Raw genomic sequence first — 20542 nt, 5'->3', positions numbered from 1 at the left:
GCCTCTTTACGAAATTAGAGACATAAGGAGGTACAGTATGGCCCATAGACTGCTACTCCGAACCTATACAGAGCCATAAAATGGCCGTTACACGAGCCCTGAGTAAAGCAGTACCTTGGTGATATAAGAGAAATTGAAATGTTGAATATGGTTAAATTTCCAAAAAGTTGATAAAACAAGGTTACGCAGTGACATCTATTAAAAAGAGTCTATCAGCAGTTTTGGCCCCACAAAACTGCTGACGGCACAGTAAGATGGGAGGATGAACAGTGTAAACATACCTCAAGTCATTTAATTCCCTGGCACCTGGATGTAAGTGCACAAGAGTTGGTCCCTTCATGTGCAGTGTCCTGGGCTCTTACTTCTGCTCTGAGGGACAGCTCTAACAGTCTTCTGATTGGACGCTAGAGGTGTCACTGATAGAAGAGGGGACGGCCTAGGGAGCATTTGATGCAGTGAGACCAGGGCGCTGCACATGCCAGGGGGGTAAAACGTGGATTTCTCAGTTACTAAACATGTATCACCATCACCCAATGTGAGTTTACAATTTTTTCACCTATATAGTGCCTTTAGCAGTTTTGCTGACAGATTTCATTTATATGTAACCAGTATGAAAGTATAACTTCAGCTTCTGCACTTACTAAAAGGGTTGCAGCTCTGTGCATTGTATAGAGGCTCTACTTGGTATTGCAGCTCAGCCACCTTCACTTCAATGGGATTGAGCTGCATGTAGGCCACGTGAACGGTGAAAGTGATGTCACTGGCCTAGGAAGAGGCTGTATTGTTCACTGGAGCACCACAGCCTCTTCAAACAGCTGATCGGCGGTGATGCTGGGAGTTGAACCTCCACCAGTCAAATAATGATGACCTATCCTGAGGATGCTCGTCAATATTCTACTCCTTGAAAACCTCTTCAAGTTGGGGTGATGCTGAAATATTTATGTGACTTGTGAATGATGCTGTGGAGCCCTTCCGTATCCTTATACTACCAATGATTGGCTTAATTATTATCTAGAACATTATCACAGCATAGAACAATGCCACATGAAACTATTATAGGTCCTTATGAAAATAAGTGAACAGTATCATGAGTTCATCTCTACGTTTTTTGTCTCAGCAATTTCATTGTATCCACATCAGATGGTATGGTTCTTCATGTGTTTACTGATGGTACAATGCTGAAGAAGGTGTTGCAGGAGCCCACTGAAGCTGTTCACGCACTTACCTCTCACCCAAGCAAGAACCAGATTGCTGTTGGGAGTTACAATGGAATCTTGAAGGTGTGGGACTACAAAGATCGAAAAAGCTTCATCAGCAGGATCTTTGGAAAGGACAAATGCCTACACTGCCTTGCCTATGACCCTAAAGGTGAATGTTATGTAATCTCAAGTACAGAATGACCCATCATTAGTTATCTACATATGATGAAAGAGCACACCTTTGCAAAGTGCTCCATTATTTATTTTCAGATATTATCATTAGTCTGCTTTCTGTAAAGTCCTCCATACGCAATAGGGTAATGGGAGCAAAACACCCCGAGAATGGTAGTTTTCAACCAAAAATCTAATGGTCGAGGACGGTGATACAGTTGAGTTCAGGAGGGCACCTGCGGCCGTTGCCATGTGCATAATTACCTGATACTCTTGCATTAATTAACGCTGAGAGCATAAGATCATTATGTACCCGCTGGCGCTCGTGAGGAGGGCTGGACCCCCTTGGCTTTCCCTACCAGGAAATTTACCTGTAGGGTCTATGGCCAGTCTGCTTCTGCATACATGCTAGGCTAAAACAAATGTATATGTGTATGCCATAGTCAGGAGGGAGTCGGGAATGATAGCTGATGGTCAAAAGATCGTTAGGCCAACAGCTATTGAAAGTATATCTCACGCCCTGCCCTGTGGGTGTTCTGAGGAGATCTGTCAGAGTTGCTGCACGTGACTGTCACGGCCATGGCCATGACCGTGACTCCTGAACCGCATGCGGTTGTCAGCGGTTTAGTTTGCTTATCAATCACAGGTGAGGGCTGTGGTATTTGCCTCACCTGTGGTTGCCGCTGGCAACAGTATGTATGTGGCAGCTTGCTATGCTGTGCATGCGGTTGTGTGTGATATTTGTGTATGTGTGCACTTGTGTTTATGTATTGTGTGCACTTCCCCTTTAAGTGGTATTTTCCCTTCTCTGGTGCTGGAAGGGTTAACTCCCTTCCCAGTGTGTGTGTTGTGTCACTGGGTGTGTCTGACTGTGGGGTGTGGCTTCTTGGCCTATAAAGCCTCACTGTTAGCATGGCTCAGTGGGTTGCTTCAGCCACGCTTGCTGGAGCAGCCTCCTGTGACCTCCATCTTCCTTGCCAGTGAGAGCCACCCCTGTGGTCATAAAGTATTGTTGCTATGTTTATGTCTTCTGTGTGTTGATGTAGTATGTTATATTCTGTTGGGACCTTCCTATGTATTTGGTGCAGCATACGGTTCTGGATTCCTCTTTGCTCAGGGATCCAGTCTGCAAGGCTGTGGCAGGTTGGTGGAACTTCTCGTTCGCCTGCCATTCCCGTAAGGCTGTTTATGTTCCCTTTTTCCCAACAGCTTGGCCATTGAGACTCCTGCTCCTCCGTGTCTAGGAGGAGTAGGTTGTCTTACCCAGCTCCTAGCTCAGGGACCTGCGGAGGGTAAGTCAGAGCTCCGAGGTTCCTGCGCATGGGTCCTCCTACCATCAAGGTCGGCCCATGCAGGTAGGAGTTAGGGTCAGGTTAGGGATGCGTGAGGAGGTGACCTGCTCCCTATCCTGTTCTCATGGCCGAGTAGCCACTACATCATCTGGCATCACACGGCTGAGGGTTTCCCCCATCCTCAGCCGTGACAGTGACTCAATCTGACAGTTTGTTTTGTTGTGGGTTTGAGCAGAATCCCACCTCCTCCTAGGTGTTGCTCTTTAGTTAATTGGTGAGGCTATTTATTCCTCCTTCTCCCTATAGCCTTTGCGGGTTATAGTTCTGCCTTGTGTGGGCTCTGGAAGTTTGGTGGATCGTCTGCTCCAACGCATCTCTAGATAAGTCCTTTTCCCTTGTTCTTTCTGTGTCTGTTTTGACTACCTTTTCCCTTGTTCTTTCTGTGTCTGTTTTGACTAGGCCTCTAGGGTGACGCTAGCTCCTTCGGTTGTTGAAGGAGCTGGGTGCCTCTTTCCCTCTTTCCTACAGCTGAGGGTTTGGTTTAGTGTGTTGTGTGTGTTATAGTCTTAGGTACGTGGGCATGTGCATGTCTACCGTTGAGATGCATAGCAGCTTAGGGAAAGTGTTATAGGGATTGCTAGGAGGTGACCCATTTGTTCCATAGCATTTGGGGCCTAGTCAGTTGTTTTGTTTGCTTTGCCGTGTTCTGTTTCCTTCCTTTATCTTACCTATCATGACAGTATATGGCCAACTTTTTAGTCTTGTTAGTACTTTTTTTATTTTTTTTTAAAAGGGTGACTGTGGCGTTGCTCACCTGAATGGAAGCCACTCTGGAAAGCACAGACTGGAACTGGAAAAAAAAGCTCCAATAACTATAGAATGAAAAATAAGAAAATAAGTACATGAATAAGGACCTAACCAAAGAGGTCTAAAATGCGCAGACGCTGCTATTGGATTTTAATCTGCACTAAGAAAATAAAGATTGTCACTTTTTGGGATAAACTGGACCCTTTTTTTCTTTTTCATTCTACTCTTTTTTTGATTCTTCCTAGTACACTGTGGGCATACAAAGGCGTATAAAGACATAAGAATAAAGTCACCTAAAATAGCAGCCAAAGTTCTAGAGGTTTTACCTGTGGTTTCATACCAGTACAAGTAGGTCTCAAAAGACCTCAAGTTAAAGTAATGGCTATGTATCTTTCGTAATGTGATTGTGATGTGATTTTTGTCTACCAGTGTTGCTTTGTGTCTCTGGGTCATAGGATTATGCCTGTGGTTGTTGTTGTGTTTAGTTTCCTGTGTTTTTGTGCGTCATATAGCTTCTCATGGTTTTTGGCTTTCTTCCACAGTCAGTTCCTGGTCATTCCTACTGCCTTAATGGATCACTTATTAGTCTTATTCTTGAATTTCAGGCTTCTTTTTAGCAGCTGGATTTACAGATGGAAGTGTACACATATTGGACGCTGTGACACTAGAAGATGAAACCAAAGAACCTTTCAAGTATGCGAAAGGATCAATAACCCATGTTACTTTCTCACATAATTCACATTACCTTGCTACAGCAGTAAGTATCTGAGCATCTCTATACATATTTCTCGATCATAAGGGGGGTTATCTCATAAATATAAAACTTTTTTTACTCATTTACAAGGAGGATTTGCTTGTCTTTCTCTGGGGGGCTCAACAAGCACCTGTATGTTCTAGTATGCATTGCAGTTGACTCTTGTTAACCCCTTCCTCCCCTGCATACAAAATAACCCCTGACATATGGCCCCACAATTTTCTTCTACACTGTCTAGAATGAAATATAGCTACACTCCATCACTGAGATTGCAACACCAAGGAAAACAAGCCATAAAGTTATGCAAATCGATAAAGCAGCAAGCGTTGCTAAGAGATACAAATCTGAAAATTTTCAAGCACCTAGCTCCAATCTGTGGCATGTATGAGGAGCATAAAAGCAGATTAAAAGCAAAGTTTTTTTAGCCACATGAAACCTCAAAAATCCAATCAAGTTGTGTGGTATGATTGTGTGATGCCTGCTGTTCATCGCCGGGCCAGTTATCGCCACTTGTCACAAACTGAAAGGGCCAGAATCCCTAAACTGAGAGACCATGGTTTATCACTCTAGCAGATCTCTACATGCCTAGGCTGAGATGCATGTCCCGAAGACTGGGAGAACCATGATGAACTGGAATGACAGCAGGTGGTGCACAGAGACGAACCTCTGCATGGTTGGATCGTGCTGCCTATTGATAGGACGCCAATAAATACTCATACTCGATATTGAATAAATCGAGATGTTTTGAATATTTTGTTTCTATTTATTTTATTTTATTTACTGTACATATCATTAACATGTCTATCAATCCTGTAATTTCCAAAATTCCACAGCTTCTTGGTGTTGTAATTTCAGCTTTGAGGAGTGTATATACTTCTATATTCTATATAAATTTAAAAGTAGGGATGAATGAAAGGTTCACCTGCTTCACTATAACCCAGCAGGGGAAAGGAGTAGGGAAGCTACAGTGCAAGTTAGTTCACCTCTGAATGCAGGAAAATGTGAACCAGAAGAATAAATAGCAGGGGCTCTACCAAAGATAAAAATGTAATGTGCATAAAAAACTTACAATATTTTTTTATTTTTGCAAGTATGTTGCAATAATACTTCATATGAAATGCCCTGGTGTAACAAATGCATTGGAATACTAGTGTGCTAAGGTTGATAATCTGCAAGTAAGACATTTGTTTCCAAACTTTTGCTGTATTTATCAATGTACCATTGCATTATAATTTACTTAAAGTAGCACTACGACAACATTTTTATTCTCTAACGTAAATGTAAATGCTGTAAATTGTAGTGAAGGTAATATTCTTACCCGTGACTGTATTTGAGAGTTATAACCTCCTTTATGATCCTCAGCTGTGTCATGTGACCAACTCTCTGATCTCCAACTGACACAGTACAGGAAGTCAGTTACTTCTCTATTCTTTCCTATGAGACTGACATTGAGTCTCCCATAGGAATACATAGAAAAACTGACTTCATGTCCACACATAAGATGCTGTGTTATTTGGAGAGTCAGAGTGCTGGTCACATGACACAGCTGAGGATCAGAAGGGAGGGGATAACTCACAATAACTCTCTGCTAAGAAAGTTATATTCACAACGATTTACATCATGTACCTTTCTAACAGGTCAAAGAATATACATTTTTGTGAGAGTGCTTTTTTAAGACCTTACTATTGTCAGCGACTTGCATATCTACCGGAATTATCGGAAAGCTGGTTATCTTAGCTAAGCCAAAAGGAATCATTTGTAAATGTGCCAGGCATGGATCATAGAGGGGGGAAATGGATAAAGCATGGACTTATATTTGGCCTTTTTTTTAAATCCAACCTAAGAGCATCTAGTCATAACTCTGTGGGCTCCTATGCTACATGTTCATGCATTGTAGTATGACAGTGCTGTCCATGGGTCATATGAAGCCATGGGCCTGTGGGTCATATGAAGCCTTCATGTGTGGGCTCCAGGGGTAAGCAAACACTTATGAGCTACAGAAATATAGAACATAACAATATTCGATTTATAATCTTTTAGGATCAAGAATTTACAGTGACACTGTTTCAGCAACAAAATGTTGGCGGAAGTGCATCCTGGGAATACTTTGCCAGATATCGAAGCCACTATAAACCTATACAGAATTTAATTTTCGGTATACATTTGGATAGCAATGAACCCAGACTCCTATCACTTGGCATGGATCGGATGTTGGTTAGTATAATCTGTGTGTATTTACACATTATCTAACCACCTAACTATACAGCTAAATCTTCTGTTACATTTTTCCTATAGGTGGAATACGATCTCACAAGCAGCAGTAAGGACCATCTTGTAATACAGAGCAGTGACCGTATAGACCAGAGTGCTGTCCCCCAGTGTTTAGTTTGGTGTCCTCCTTTCACTAAGGAAAGCTTTATTCTAGTAGCTAATGATGAGTATAAAATGAAACTTTACAACGCCACTACTAAAATGTGTAGGTAAGCACAGACAATTCACACTTTACAAACAGTAATCATACCTGTTATGGAAAATGTTTGAGAAACGGTTTCTTACTTTTCTTTGAAGAGATCCACTTTTTGAAGGAAACACACTATGGCCTTGTGAATGTGGTCTAACCAAGTTGCTATGCGTTAGACATCATTTACTTTCCTTATCTTTCCATATGGTGCATCAAAGTTGCTCTTAAACCCCGGTGTGACACTGCACCTTATTTTTTCCACCTACAAGTTTTCCAGACACTGGAGGAATTTATCAAGCCCTGGCTTCAAAAAGTTGCAAAGTTTTGGAATTTTTTTGTGTGCTTATTTGATCAAAATTGTTGCAACGTTTCAGATATTTGCCATTTTGAAAATTAGTTGGAAAAGTTGGCGTGATCAGCCTAACGACCTGAATTAAAGGGGTTATCCAACCATTTGTAACTGATAACCTATACTCTGGAGTGGGGCTGAGTGGTGCCTAGGCAATGTGACCAATGGCCGTGACGTCAGTGGGTTAGGGTAAGCACCAAGAAGGCTGTGGAACCCCCCTCCTCTCTTCTTTAGCACAGAAACAGTTAAATAATTTTTACCACTCAAGGGAGCAATGATTTATTACACTTAATTAGTCCATCACATAAACAACTGAAGACATATCTAGTCCTTGATTTCTGGCTGCTCTTTAATGTTACACTTGTTAGCGAGTAGGAGGATGAGTAATGCTGAGCATACAAAACATTCTGCCCATATCTTTTCATATTGATATTGAGCTTGTCGAATGTTTATTATAGACAGACTCCTTATTGTAGAAAACATCCTCCCATGTAACTGATAAGTGTTTCGAAGGATCTAGTGTCACAGGCGCTAATGGAGCAGAATATTAATGAAGGAACCCCGGCAATCACAGTCACTTACAAACACGTAGGGGCGGTTAGGAAACCTTGATGATTTCTCTAGCAGCGTGAAATGATTTCTTAGCTGAATGCGCTGATGTTTACGAAAAGATTACTTCCTTTAACTTTTGCATTGCGATATTGGTCTCTCTGCAGGAAACATCCTAAGTGATGGGACACATAAATCCATCATTCCCAATTATACGTCTGCAATTACTGCTTATAGTGAAAAGTTACAGCAATAACTTTAATAATGATTGCAGTGCAGTGAAGAAACAAAAATGATTGTAATAATATCCAAATGTACATCCCCTCTACTGTAGCTGTGTGTAACTCGGCAGATTTGCCAATAATAAGATAAGCAAAGCAAGTGGATCAGCTCACTTAAAGGGGTTATGCAACCCCTATAATGCCCCCCCCCCCTCCCCCAAAGCCTGGGCTCCTCATATAGATTATTCTTACCCTGCTCCCCAGCATTTGGATGCTGCAGACCCACTAATGGCTTAGCTCAATTGAATGGAGCTAAACCACAGGCGGACACCCGCTGCTTTAAATAGCTGCCTCCCATTGGAAATAGGAGGCAGACACCACAGAATTTTGGCACAGAGTCCATGCCAAAATTTCCGCTGCATAAATCACTGTGTGAACACCCACTTAGGCTAGATTCACACAAATGTGTTTTGCGGATCCGCAAAACACGGATACCGGCCCATGTGTGCAATTTGCAGACAGCACATGCCGCCGCTATCATAGAAAATGGCTTTTCTTGTCCGTAATTGCAGACAAGAATAGGACATGTTCTATTTTTTATGTGGGGCCGTGGAATTGAACTACGGATGTATAGAAATGAATGAGTCCGCACCCGTTCCACAAAATTGCAGAACGGATACGGACTTGTTTATATGATCGTGTGAATGTAGCCTTAGAGTGAGGATAAAATCCTTTCGGCGCGCTGACAAACAGTGTTGACTCCTAGGTACAAAGTCAGCTGTAAAAGTGAAAGGCATCTAGCACCCAGGAATAAAATCCAATAACTTCATTTCGGACACACAGAAAATATAAAATCCAAGCCCAGATTTGCCAATACTTAATGAAAGTTGACTGAAAACGACTGTTGGATTAATAATGGCTGCTATATTAGTGGACATAAAACTTTCCTTCCAAAAAGCTAATATAACTAAGAAATAGATTCATATCATGTTTAAAGTAGTTGAACAGCATTTAAATGCCCAGAGTGGTGTAAAAAGAAGTAAAAGCTTACCGATCCCCTGCCAATGCCATTCCGACACTTCACAGGTGCCCTGCCAGACTCTGTACTTCCTGGTCCCTTTCAAAATGATCATGTGACTGCTTCAGCCAATCAGTGGCTGCAGTGGGTCATTGCTGTGTATCACATGTCTGTGTCAAGAGGGACCAGGAAGTACAGAGACCGGTAAGGGACTGTGAAGTGTTGCGCTGGTGGACTCTTTTATTTTAATTTTTTTTAGTGTGTGTCTGGACAACCCCTTTAATAATCTGACACACAAAAAGACATCTCAAGTACTAATATTTGCAATCCACTTTTATTCAAAGTCTTATTCAAATACTTGGAATTATGTATAGCGCTGTACAGGGCCGTCTTTAATATTGATTGGACCCTGTGCAAGAATTTACTTGGGCCCCCTGGATCCCGCCTTCCCACAGCCTAGCATGCAATCACGCCTCCACCACCACAACACACACACACAAAAACTCCACACACCTCGTAGAGTAGTAAACTTTTATAATGATGAGTAGCCACTAGAGCTGTTCCTTGGCAGTAATGTAAATACTGCCTTTTTTTTCTGAAAAAAGGCAGTATGACACAAATATATAGTATTTTGCTGATTATTATTTTTTTTTTTACAGTGTGCAGATAGTACTGAACTACTAACCCTTCCATCCACCCCTACATACAGGGTAATACAGCGCCACATACTTCTTACATCCAGTTACGTCTCTTTGATGTAGATGTTCTCTTTCCTCATCTTCTCCCTTCAGACCAGATCACCATTTTTCAGCCATTTCTCGTCTCTGCAGTTTGACAAACAAAATCTTAGTTTACTACTTTTCCATCATCCTCCAATCTTCTGGACAGATCATCCTACCACCCCCAATACTGTGCCGCTGTGCTCCCCAATACTATACTGCAGAAACAGATGAACCCCCTGATAATAGTAGTACCATGCAGATAGTGCCCTTCAATAATTATTGGCACACAGTGCCCTAAAATAACTGCGCCCAGAAAATAGTGCCCCTGACACTAATAGTGTAAACATAACGTCTCCCAAAAATAATTGTGGTAAGCTGATACTGTGCCAAGGTGCCCCCACAGTAATAGTGCTCCCAAAGGTCCCACAAATAGAAATAATTCTCTGCTAGAGCACACATGGTAGTAATAGTGCTCCTACAGTGCCCCCAACATGTCCCCACTGTGCCCCAGAAGTAATAATGCTCCCATAGTGCCCATACTAGTAATAATGTTCACCCTAGATCCCCAGTAGTAATAAAGCCCATCATAATGCCCCCCAGTAGTAATAATTCTCCTTATATTGTGCCAGTGCAAAAAAAAAAAAAACTGTTAATGTCCCCATAGTGCCCCCATAATGTGCCAGTATAAAATACCCCTATATAGTGCCCCCAGTAAATGCCCCCATAGTGCTACTCTCCCCCCTTCTTCCTAGTGCCCCCATAATATACCAGTATAAAATGCCCCATATATAGTGCCCCAGTAGATGCCCTCAGGGTCCCCCATAATTTGCAAGTATAAAATACCCCTTCTTAGTGCCCCCCCATAGATGAGCCCATAGTACTCCTCTCTCCCCTTCCCCATAGTACCCACCATTATGTGCCCCAGTATAAAATGCCTCTATACAGAGCCCCCCCCCATATAAAATACCCCTTCTTTGTGGCCACAGTGGAAGCCCCCATTGTGTTCCTCTCCCCCTTCCCCCATTTAAAATACCCCTTCTTTGTGGCCTCAAAAGATGCCCCCAATAATGTGCCAGTAAGAAGTGCCCTCATAGATGCCCCCATAGTGCCACCCAATAATGTGCCAGTAAAAAGTGCCACCAATAATGTGCCAGTAAAAAAGCTCCCCCATAGATGCCCCCACAGTGCCCCCCAATAATGTGCCAGTAAGATGTGCCCCCATAGATGTCCCCCAATCACGTGCCAGTAACAAGTGCCCCATAGATGTCCCCCAATCATGTGCCAGTAACAAGTGCCCCCATAGATGCACCCCAATCATTTGCCAGTAAGTAGTACCATATAAAAAAATAAACACTTATACTTACCTCCATCAGGCTGGCAGCGATGTGATGCAGGCCTCTTCCGCCTGTGTTCCGTGCTGTACGGCTCAGGCGGAGCGATCGCGCCACCTGCATCGGCCTCTGATAGGCTGCAGGCCTAGTACCTGCAGTCTATCAGAGGAACGGGGAAGGGAGACGCCTCTCCCTCCCCTGCCCCGTTGCAGCACATCTATCTGTATCGCTGAATCATAGTGACATAAAGCTGTCAGTATGATTCTGTAGAAATGAGGTCAAGCAGAGACACATAGCATCATAAATCATGACAATGCCGTGCGCTCTTGCAAGTCCAGAGCGGAGGATCACACTCACACACAGAGCGTGATTCCTGCAATGGACTCGCTCGTGTAATACAGCCCTAAAGAAGCAGATACAGATGACTATAGATATGAGCGCTCATCTCCCTGTGCCCTGCTGCCGCCCCCACTTGTCACCAGGGCCGCGCCGCCTGGGGCCATCGCCTCACTTTGCCTAATTGGCTGTGCGGCCCTGCTAGCGCTCCCTGGAATTTTGCGCCTGGGGCAGCTTCCCCCCCAGGAGCAACTAGGCCCGGGGCAGCTGCCCCTTTTGCCCCGCGTTAAAGATGGCCCTGGTGCTGTATACTGTACTGTAATGTGTTTATCTCTTTCTTACCCTCAGAAAGACGCTCTTGGGGCCAACATTTGGTTCTCCTATTAGGAAAATGGAAGTGTTTCCTTCTTATAGTCAGGATCTAGGAAAAGGCTACCTGGTGTATATTACAGATGACAAGGTATGTAGAGGGACACATCTTGTGTTGTCAATGCTGATTCTGCATGGGGATGCGGCGGTCAGCAAGGCATTTCCCTTGTAGAGGCTTCTGCAGGGAAAATCTAATATTACATGGCAATCATTAAGATAAATGTCCAGTCATATAAAACATGGATGGATTAAATCTGCCATAAAGGGGGATCCTCAGTGTGGTACCCCTCTCTATGATGTCCATATGCCCTTACAGGATACATGCCTTTTGCCTTATAGAATAAATAAAAATCAATATGGCACCAACACAAATAGCGGGTGACCATCCGACATACTGTCTTAGCTGACATTTGGAAAACCATATTAAAACATAGGCAGGGTCCAAAATGAGGCAGGGGCTAGGCAGACCTTACATGTTTGACAACAAAAAAATGCTTTATTATGTAAAGACAAATTAACAAAAAAAGTTATACAAAATTGTTATTGCCACATCTGTAACACCTCTAACTATAAAGTAAATAAAAAAAGGAATAAAAAGCTTTCAAAATGTCATATGTACCCCAAAATGGCAGAAAATAAGCTCCCATACAGCTCTGTCAACTAAGAATTAAAAAAGTTTTGGTTACACAAAAACAAATGATTTTCATACACGGGTTGTTCAGACTCGAGATCTGCATCGCCCAAAGGGGAGCGATGGAGCCAAATCCCAGATGCAGGAATCAGTATGATTCCCACGGCGGGTGTAAACCCTCCATAATGAACTGGTTAAAAGCGTTTCACTAAGCAGCTAAGACCCCATTCATGCAAAGAAGTAATACATCCCCTTATTTGCCATATGTATTTTCTCATTTACATTTCTGTGATTCCCATGTGTTTTAAGGGCTAGATTGACGTTCATGTGTCCCCATTTTTTCCCCACTAAAAATACCTGCTCCATTTTGATATTATGGGATGTCCCAGCTGACAGTCCCCAGTTGGTGTTACCCCTATGATGTGTCTGATTGGCAAAGTGTCTTGTCCAATTTGTCTGTTAAGGTTGGACTTCAGATTCTACCAGTTGATGGAAACCCGCACAAGACAATGGCTCTTATTTGTCATCCGGATGGGGTAGCCAACATTGTCTGCTCAAGTGACGGTCAATACGTCTTTACAGCTGGAGGAAAAGACTGCACAGTGATAATGTGGAAAACAAACTTACAGTAAGTACAACGCATATTGTAACATGCAATAGACATATTAACCCCTTTGCGCAAATGGCCGTAAATTCCAAATCATGTGCAAATTGGCGCGTTTGGACTTATAGTTATGTTGCAGAAAATGTCCCTGTGTCTCCATATGCAGTGACATCGCTGTGCCTTCAACTCTTGTTAGCAGCTGACAAGCATAGAAATGGGCCCCTTAGCCAATCATAGGCTAGTATTGTCCCTGACCGCTGTTATGGTTAGGCTCCATTCACACGTCCGCAAATGGGTCCGCATTCGTTCCGCAATTTTGCGGAACGGGTGCGGACCCATTCATTTTCTATGGGGACGGAATGGATGCGGACAGCACACAGCCCCGCTCTTCAGGTCCGCAGCTCCGCAAAAGATAGAACATGTCCTATTCTTGTCCGCAGCTTGCGGACAAGAATAGGCATTTCTATAGGGGTGCCGGGCAGGTGTGTTGCGGATCCGCAACACACCACGGACATGTGAATGGAGCCTTAGTCAGAATGACTGACTAATTACAGCTGAGTCTGCATAACCTCCGCACCCCCATCAGCCCCGAACTCCAGTCTTCTGCTTGTGTGATCGCTGAGAGGAAAAAGATCTGAGCCAAAAGGATGCTGTAGACAGCAATCTACAGGAGAAAAAACACCCCTTGTCCGCCAGGGCATACCCCAACTGTCCAGTATTCACCCTATAGTTCATTGCTGTAAAAATACCCCTTCACTGCCAGGGCAAAACAAAGTTTAGTATGCCAGAGTTAAGTTAGTGTTAGAAATTAATTTGTATAAAAATGTTCAAAATCTTTAATAAATTGTTGAAAAGGAAAAACTACAATCTTGCGTTGACATACGTATTCAGTCCCTTTACTCAGGACTTAGTTGAAGCACCTTTGGCAAGGATTACAGCCTCCAGTCTTCTTGGGTATGATGCCACATGGTTTGCACACCTGGATTTGGGAATTTTCTGCCATTCTTCTCTGCAGATCTTCTCAAGCTCTGCCAAGTTGGATGGGGATCATGGGTGGACAGTCAAGCCTTTACAGTGCCCAATTTTTCAGCAGATAATCGCTAACAAGCGTTGGCATAAATGCTTGTTAGCGATCATCTGGTTGTGTAATACTGCCACCTATTGCCCGATGAATGCGCAGAAGCTCGATAATCGGGCAATCCAAATCTTTTGATATGTTCAAAAATTATTATTGTAGGAGGCAGGTGTGTAATCACAATCTGCTGCTAGCAAACATCTGGTTTATGGAATACAGTGTGGTTACAGCAAAGCTATCGTTACACATACCTGGATCACAGTCTATGGATGCTTCCTTATACAATAAACGTATACTTTTTTTTATCTTTATTTTCATTTCTGCAGTTGTACGATCATCAGATTAACATTACATTTGAAAGCATCAACCTTAACATAAAACGTATAGCAGGTCGGGTGGTCGTACAAGTGATACAGACACTGAAAGAATTAGGCCCCTTTCACACGGGCGAGAATTCCGCGCGGGTGCAATGCGTTAGGTGAACGAATTGCACCCACACTGAATCCGGACCCATTAACTTCAATGGGGCAGTTCAGAGACGCATCCCTTGTCTGTTACGTGAAAATCGCAGCATGTTCTATATTCTGCGTTTTTTCACGCAACGCAGGTCCCATAGAAATGAATGGGGATGCTTGAAAATCGCATAGCATCCGCAAGCAAGTGGGGATGCAATGCGATTTTCACGCATGGTTGCTAGGAGATGATGTTAGTAAATTGATAAAAGTCAATTTACAGTTTTATTTTCCCTTATAACATTGTTATGTAGGAAAATAAAAGCATTCTTAATACAGAATGCTTACTATGCCGGCTGCGCGAACAAGAGGATGAGGTGAGTTAATTTTTTTTATTTTTTAACCCCCTCAATCCACATTTTAGTAAGCTTAACCATGTTATAAGGGAAATTATTAAAATTAATAGAACACCTAACCCAAACCCGAACTTCAGTGAAGAAGTCCGGGTTCGGGTCTGGGTACCACATTCAGTTTTTTCTCAAGCGCGTGCAAAACGCATTGCACTTGTGCGGAAAAAACTCAACATCGGAACACAATTGCAGTCAAAACTGAGTGCAATTGTGTGCCTACTCGCGCAAGTTTCTCGCAATGCACACGCGACGCATCTGGACCAAATCCGGAACGCCCGTGTGAAAGGGGCCTTAAGGCTGCTTACACTTGATTGCAAAATAATCAAGATTGAAAGTCAAAAATGATAATTAAAATACAAAACAAAAATTAAAAAGGGTACCTCATTGTGTACATTTGTTATGCAGGATTGATTTGGCCAATCAAGGCCCTTACAGGAGGAGAGGTTGTAAAGGGAGGGAAGGGGGGGTCGGGAAGGGAAAAGGAAAAGGGTGAAAAGAGGAAATACATATCTGATAATACATCACTATGGTGCCTGAGGAAAATCTCTCATACCACTGAATCCAAAGGGACCAGATCTTAAGAAACTTATTGTTAGAAAAGTGTTTCCCAGCTAGTTAGTTCCTCTAATCTGCTTATTTCGTGTGCTTTATGCCTCTATTCAGTAATCAACGACATCGGATCCGAAAGCCAATGAAGCGGTATAAGCAATTTGGCCGCGGCTATCAAATGTGCAGCTAGAGAAAATCTAGTAAGCGGACATTGACTATTTGGCAAGTTTAGGAGAACTAGTGTAGGCGATATAGGGAATGCCGTTATCTGGCTAATGGCCTGTGACACCTCTTCCCAAAATGGGGCTATCTTGGAACAAGTCCACCAAATATGAAAGGCAGAACCTTGTGCCCTATGACATCTCAAGACACTGCGGGAAGCGAGGGGTCCATTCTGTGTAGAACATCTGGGGTGCGGTGCCACCTGACCAACAACTTAAAGGAGTTTTCCTTTATGCGGATACATCAGGAGAATCCAAGGGAACTATTTAGGATTTTGGTGACTTCCTCAGTTGTGAATGTTATCGCTAAGTCTTTCTCCCATTGAAGGATGTAACTAGGTTTTAAAGACGTTTTCGACTCTAAAATCGTATTATAGAGAAGGGAAATAAGCCTTCTACCAGGGTCAGAAGATTCTATTATTGCGTCATACCATGAAGGTACATAATCTCCTTGAGTTTTGTGAAGGTATTTCTTACAGATAAAGCTAAAATGTGAGTAATGGATTTGTGTCCATCTAGAGATCCCCCATGATGTCTGGATGTCATACATGGAAGGTATCTTTCTCCCTTTCAAAATATCACCAACCGCTTGGTTGCCAAAAGCTGACCAAATGCCCATATCGTCTACGTAGTACTTTTGGAAAAAACAAGGTAGCAGTCGAATGGGCATAAATGGTGAGGGGCTTTCTTAGAAGTTTATGAGTAAGGATATATGTTGCCATGTATTGAGGACTCCGCTGCGCCGCAGAGGAAACCCTTCACAAATTAGCATAATCCTTAGGAGAAAGTATGTTGCTGACAATCTGTCAACCCAATTTGGTAATTCGCGGGTTTATCAATTCAGAGTGAAGTCTCAATTGAATAGCCTTATAATACGACTGAATGTCTGGGAGCCCGAAACCCCCCCCTTTTTGTTTGGGAAAGAAAAGCCTGCGTGCTGATTAGAAGAATGGGACAGGTAAATGTATCGGAAGAGTCTGCATGAAGTATAGTAGTTTAGGGAGGATATACGTTTTCAGTAGATTCTTCCTTCCCATCTAAGACATAAAAGGTATAGATAGTTCTTTTAATTGTTGTTGGATACTTGACAATATCCCAGGATAATTTGCCTGATATAGCCTATTAGGATCTTTGGTAATATTGACTCCCAAGTAACTGATCTAAGAATCATCCCATATGAATGGGTATTCCTTTGATAGCTCAGATATGACTCTATTAGGAGTACAGAGACAGCACCGCTGCTATAAACTGGACAGGAAAGCCAAATTTCTGAAGGGTAGCTTCCATGAATCTCCAATCTACTCTGTCAAATGCTTTCTCAGCATCTGTGCTTAAGAGCGTGAGTTGGGTATTAGTGGATATAGCATTTTCTATTTCCTGTTGAACCCTGAAGGTACTGTCCCTGCACTCTCTCCCCACCACAAATCCTGATTGTTCAGGTGATATCAGTTTTTGAAGGTAGGGGGCTATTTTACGGGCTAGTATTTTTGTCCAAAGTTTTATGTCCGTGTTTAAGAGTAAAATGGGCCTATAGCTAGAGGAAATCTCTAGGTTTTTACCGGGTTTAGGGAGGATAGAGATGTGTGCTTCCAGAGCTTGATGTGCAGGAGGAGCCCCCTTGATAAGTGCATTGAAATAATTGTCAATTGTGGTCCAAGGACATTGAAAAACTTTTTATAATACAGAATTGGGAATCCGTCTGGGCCGGGGCTTTTCCCCAAAGGTGTTGTTTTAATGGCATCTTGGATCTCAGTCAAGGTGACAGGCGCTGTTAAAGTTTCACGTTCCTCCTGTGTTAGTTGAGCAAGTTGAAGGGTGCTTAGAAACTATCTCACGTTATCCAGCCTAGTTGCAATTTCATTAGGTTTCCTGTGGGCGAATATTGTAAAGGGACTGGTAATAAAAGGAAAGACTTTTGATATCTCTTGTGTGGTGTCTTTTAGTGTACCTTCTGGGGTCTTTATCTTTCAAATATGGGTTTGTTCATTTTGTTTTTTGATAAGTGCTGTCATAATCTTATTACCTTTTTCCCCATGTGCATAGTATTTTTGCTTTATTTTGAGATAAGCCCACGCTGCCCTGAAGTTGAGTATTTGAGCAATTTGAGTTCCATCCTCAGCTTCAACAAGGTCTCGTGATCCCGCAATGCCAGGGATTTCTTATGGGTGTGTTCTAAAGCTGCTATTTGGGATAATAACTAAGATAAATGTGCCATACGTTGCTTTTTAAGATGTGAGCCTAAGGTTATGAGTTCCCCTGGTACGACCGCTTTATGAGCCTCCCATATATAAGTGGGGAAGGAATCAGATGGGGAGTTTATTTCAAAGTAGTCCTGAAGTTTCTTAAATAGGGTACTAGTGTTAGAGGGCGTGTCTAATAATGTGTGGTTGAGTCTCCAAGACCATTCTCTATTTGGCACTTCTGGAAAACTTAATGAGAAGGAGACTGGGGCATGGTCAGATACTGTAATGCTATGAATGTCTGCACTGTGTAGTTGGGCTAAATATTTATCTTGTATAAAGAAGTAGTCTAATCTTTGATAAGACTTGGGGTTACAATAAAAAGTATAGTCTCTCCTATCAGCTTGCATTGACCTCTAGACATCATTCAAGCAAAGCTCACGTAATCTTCCATGAACACTTTTAGGCGCTTTGTATGAGATGGCAGATTTCAGAGACGAGGAATCTAATAGAGGGTTGAGGGTCAGGTTAAATCTCCTCCTATGATAAGTAGACCTGAGGTAAATAATGAGATAGTATGCAATGTCTCCCGCAACCATTTGACAGTTTTGACATTAGGAGCATATAAGTTGCATAGCGTAACCTCAACAGTACCCAAAGTGCCTCTTAAAAGAAGATATCTCCCCTCAGGATCCGCCATCTCAGCTATTAAAGATAAAGGTACATTCTTATGGATCCCAATACTAACCCCTCTAGAGGAGGAACGGTCGTAGCAGGAATGGTACCAAGACTGGTAATAGGAATGAGACAATCTCGGTACTCACCCCTTCTTAAAATGCATCTCTTGGAGCATAACAATATATACTTCAGCTTTTTTCAAGATTTGAAAAACATGGCTCTTTTTAATTGGATCATCAGTACAGCAGTATAGCACTCCACAATATACAGCCCCCCACACTATACAGGCCCCCCACACTATACAGGCCACCCCCCCACACTATACAGGCCCCCCCCCCACAGTATACGGCCCCCCACAGTATACAGCCCCCCCACACAGTATACAGCCCCCCCACACAGTATACAGACCCCCACACAGTATACAGACCCCCCACACAGTATACAGCCCCCCACACAGTATACAGCCCCCCACACAGTATACAGCCCATCACACAGTATACGGCCCACCACAGTATACAGGCCCCCCCCCCACACTATACAGGCCCTCCCAAAGTATACGGACCCCCACAGTATACAGGCCCCCCCACAGTATACAGGCCCCCCCCACAGTATACAGGCCCCCACACAGTATACAGCCCACCACACAGTATACAGGCCCCCACACAGTATACAGGCCCCCACACAGTATACAGCCCCCCCCACACAGTATACAGCCCACCACACAGTATACAGCCCACCACACAGTATACAGCCCACCACACAGTATACAGGCCCCCACACAGTATACAGCCCCCACACAGTATACAGCCCACCACACAGTATACAGGCCCCCACACAGTATACAGGCCCCACACAGTATACAGCCCCCCCACACAGTATACAGCCCACCACACAGTATACGGCCCCCCACAGTATACAGCCCCCCCACAGTATACAGCCCCCACACAGTATACAGCCCCCCCCACACACACAGTATACAGCCCACCACACAGTATACAGCCCACCACACAGTATACAGGCCCCCCACAGTATACAGCCCCACACAGTATACAGCCCACCACACAGTATACAGTCCCACACAATATACAGCCCCCCACAGTATACAGGCCCACACAATATACAGCCCCCCACAGTATACAGGCCCCCACATAATATACAGCACCCCACTATACAGTAGTTTACAGTATATTAACATAACAGCCCCTGTCACCTTTTTCTGATGTAATCGTCACACAAAAAAGCTCCACAGTTAACTTCTGCAACACTCCTGATAGGACCTGTGATGACCTCATAGCCATGTGACCAGTAATTGCTAGGTTATTGGTCACATGGTGATGATGTCATTAAGGTCCTAGATCACAACGTTAAAGTACGCAGACAGCTTGACACCCGGGGCAGTAGCTAGCAGGGCTCAAGAGGCAGCTGCCTTGGGGCCCCCAGGAGCAACTGGGCCCGGGGCAGCTGCCCCTTCTGCCCCTTGGTAAAGACGGCCCTGCCTGCGGCTTCTGTTCTCTTGATTCTCCAGTAACATCAGTGAGGTATTAATTGCATTGCGGTATGCCCCTAGGGTGTTTTTGACTGCAGAGTTGAGGGTAATTATAGCCTCCTGCGACTGTTCCAGAGTTTCTACTCTGTGGCCAAAATGGTGGATATCTGACTTGATGGTTGCTAGGTTAGTTGCTATAGGGGCTAGTGCTTTTAATAACGCCCGATCAAAGTACTCACATGGGTGAGCGCTGAGGACTTGTTCATTCCAAGGGTGGCCTCTACATCGCTATCTAAGTCGTTACCTGGCTCCTCCGTGTGCGAGCGCTCCTTCTCTATTCTCTTTGGCGCGATCTGGGAAGTGCATGGAGCAGCATGTGTCTGAGACTTGCTCAGAAACTTCTCCATGTCGGCGTGGACTTTTGTCGGTCTCTGTGTCTCAGGTGCGTCTTTGGGGAAATCTTTAGGTTGCATCTTTACCATGCTGGCGAGATAGTGTGTAGGAGCAGTCTAAATAGCGGCGTGGTAGCGGGAGCGCTCCTCTTAAGCAGCCGCCATCAAGCTTGGTCAGGCTCCGCCCCCAATAAACTTATACTTTAATGTTCATACCCTTAGGCTACATTCACACGACCGCATGAATGAGTCCGCAAAAAAAAATAAAAAATAATAGAACATGTC

At 43.5% G+C, this 20542-nt stretch overlaps 1 protein-coding gene across 1 annotated transcript in view; it reads left to right on the top strand.

Moving 5' to 3' along the window:
* CFAP251 (cilia and flagella associated protein 251) overlaps positions 1-20542 on the top strand; it is a 64732-nt gene that overhangs the window by 24495 nt on the left and 19695 nt on the right. Inside the window, exons 12-17 of the mRNA XM_044290490.1 lie at positions 1118-1368; positions 4075-4226; positions 6264-6437; positions 6519-6703; positions 11559-11670; positions 12675-12838. Of these exons, the coding sequence (XP_044146425.1) occupies positions 1118-1368; positions 4075-4226; positions 6264-6437; positions 6519-6703; positions 11559-11670; positions 12675-12838 (1038 nt within the window). The remainder of the gene's footprint in view (positions 1-1117; positions 1369-4074; positions 4227-6263; positions 6438-6518; positions 6704-11558; positions 11671-12674; positions 12839-20542) is intronic.

Source organism: Bufo gargarizans, chromosome 1 (genome assembly GCF_014858855.1).
Source record: "Bufo gargarizans isolate SCDJY-AF-19 chromosome 1, ASM1485885v1, whole genome shotgun sequence".
NCBI classification, from domain to species: Eukaryota; Metazoa; Chordata; class Amphibia; order Anura; family Bufonidae; genus Bufo; species Bufo gargarizans.
This window is presented reverse-complemented; position numbering and strand designations above follow the sequence as displayed.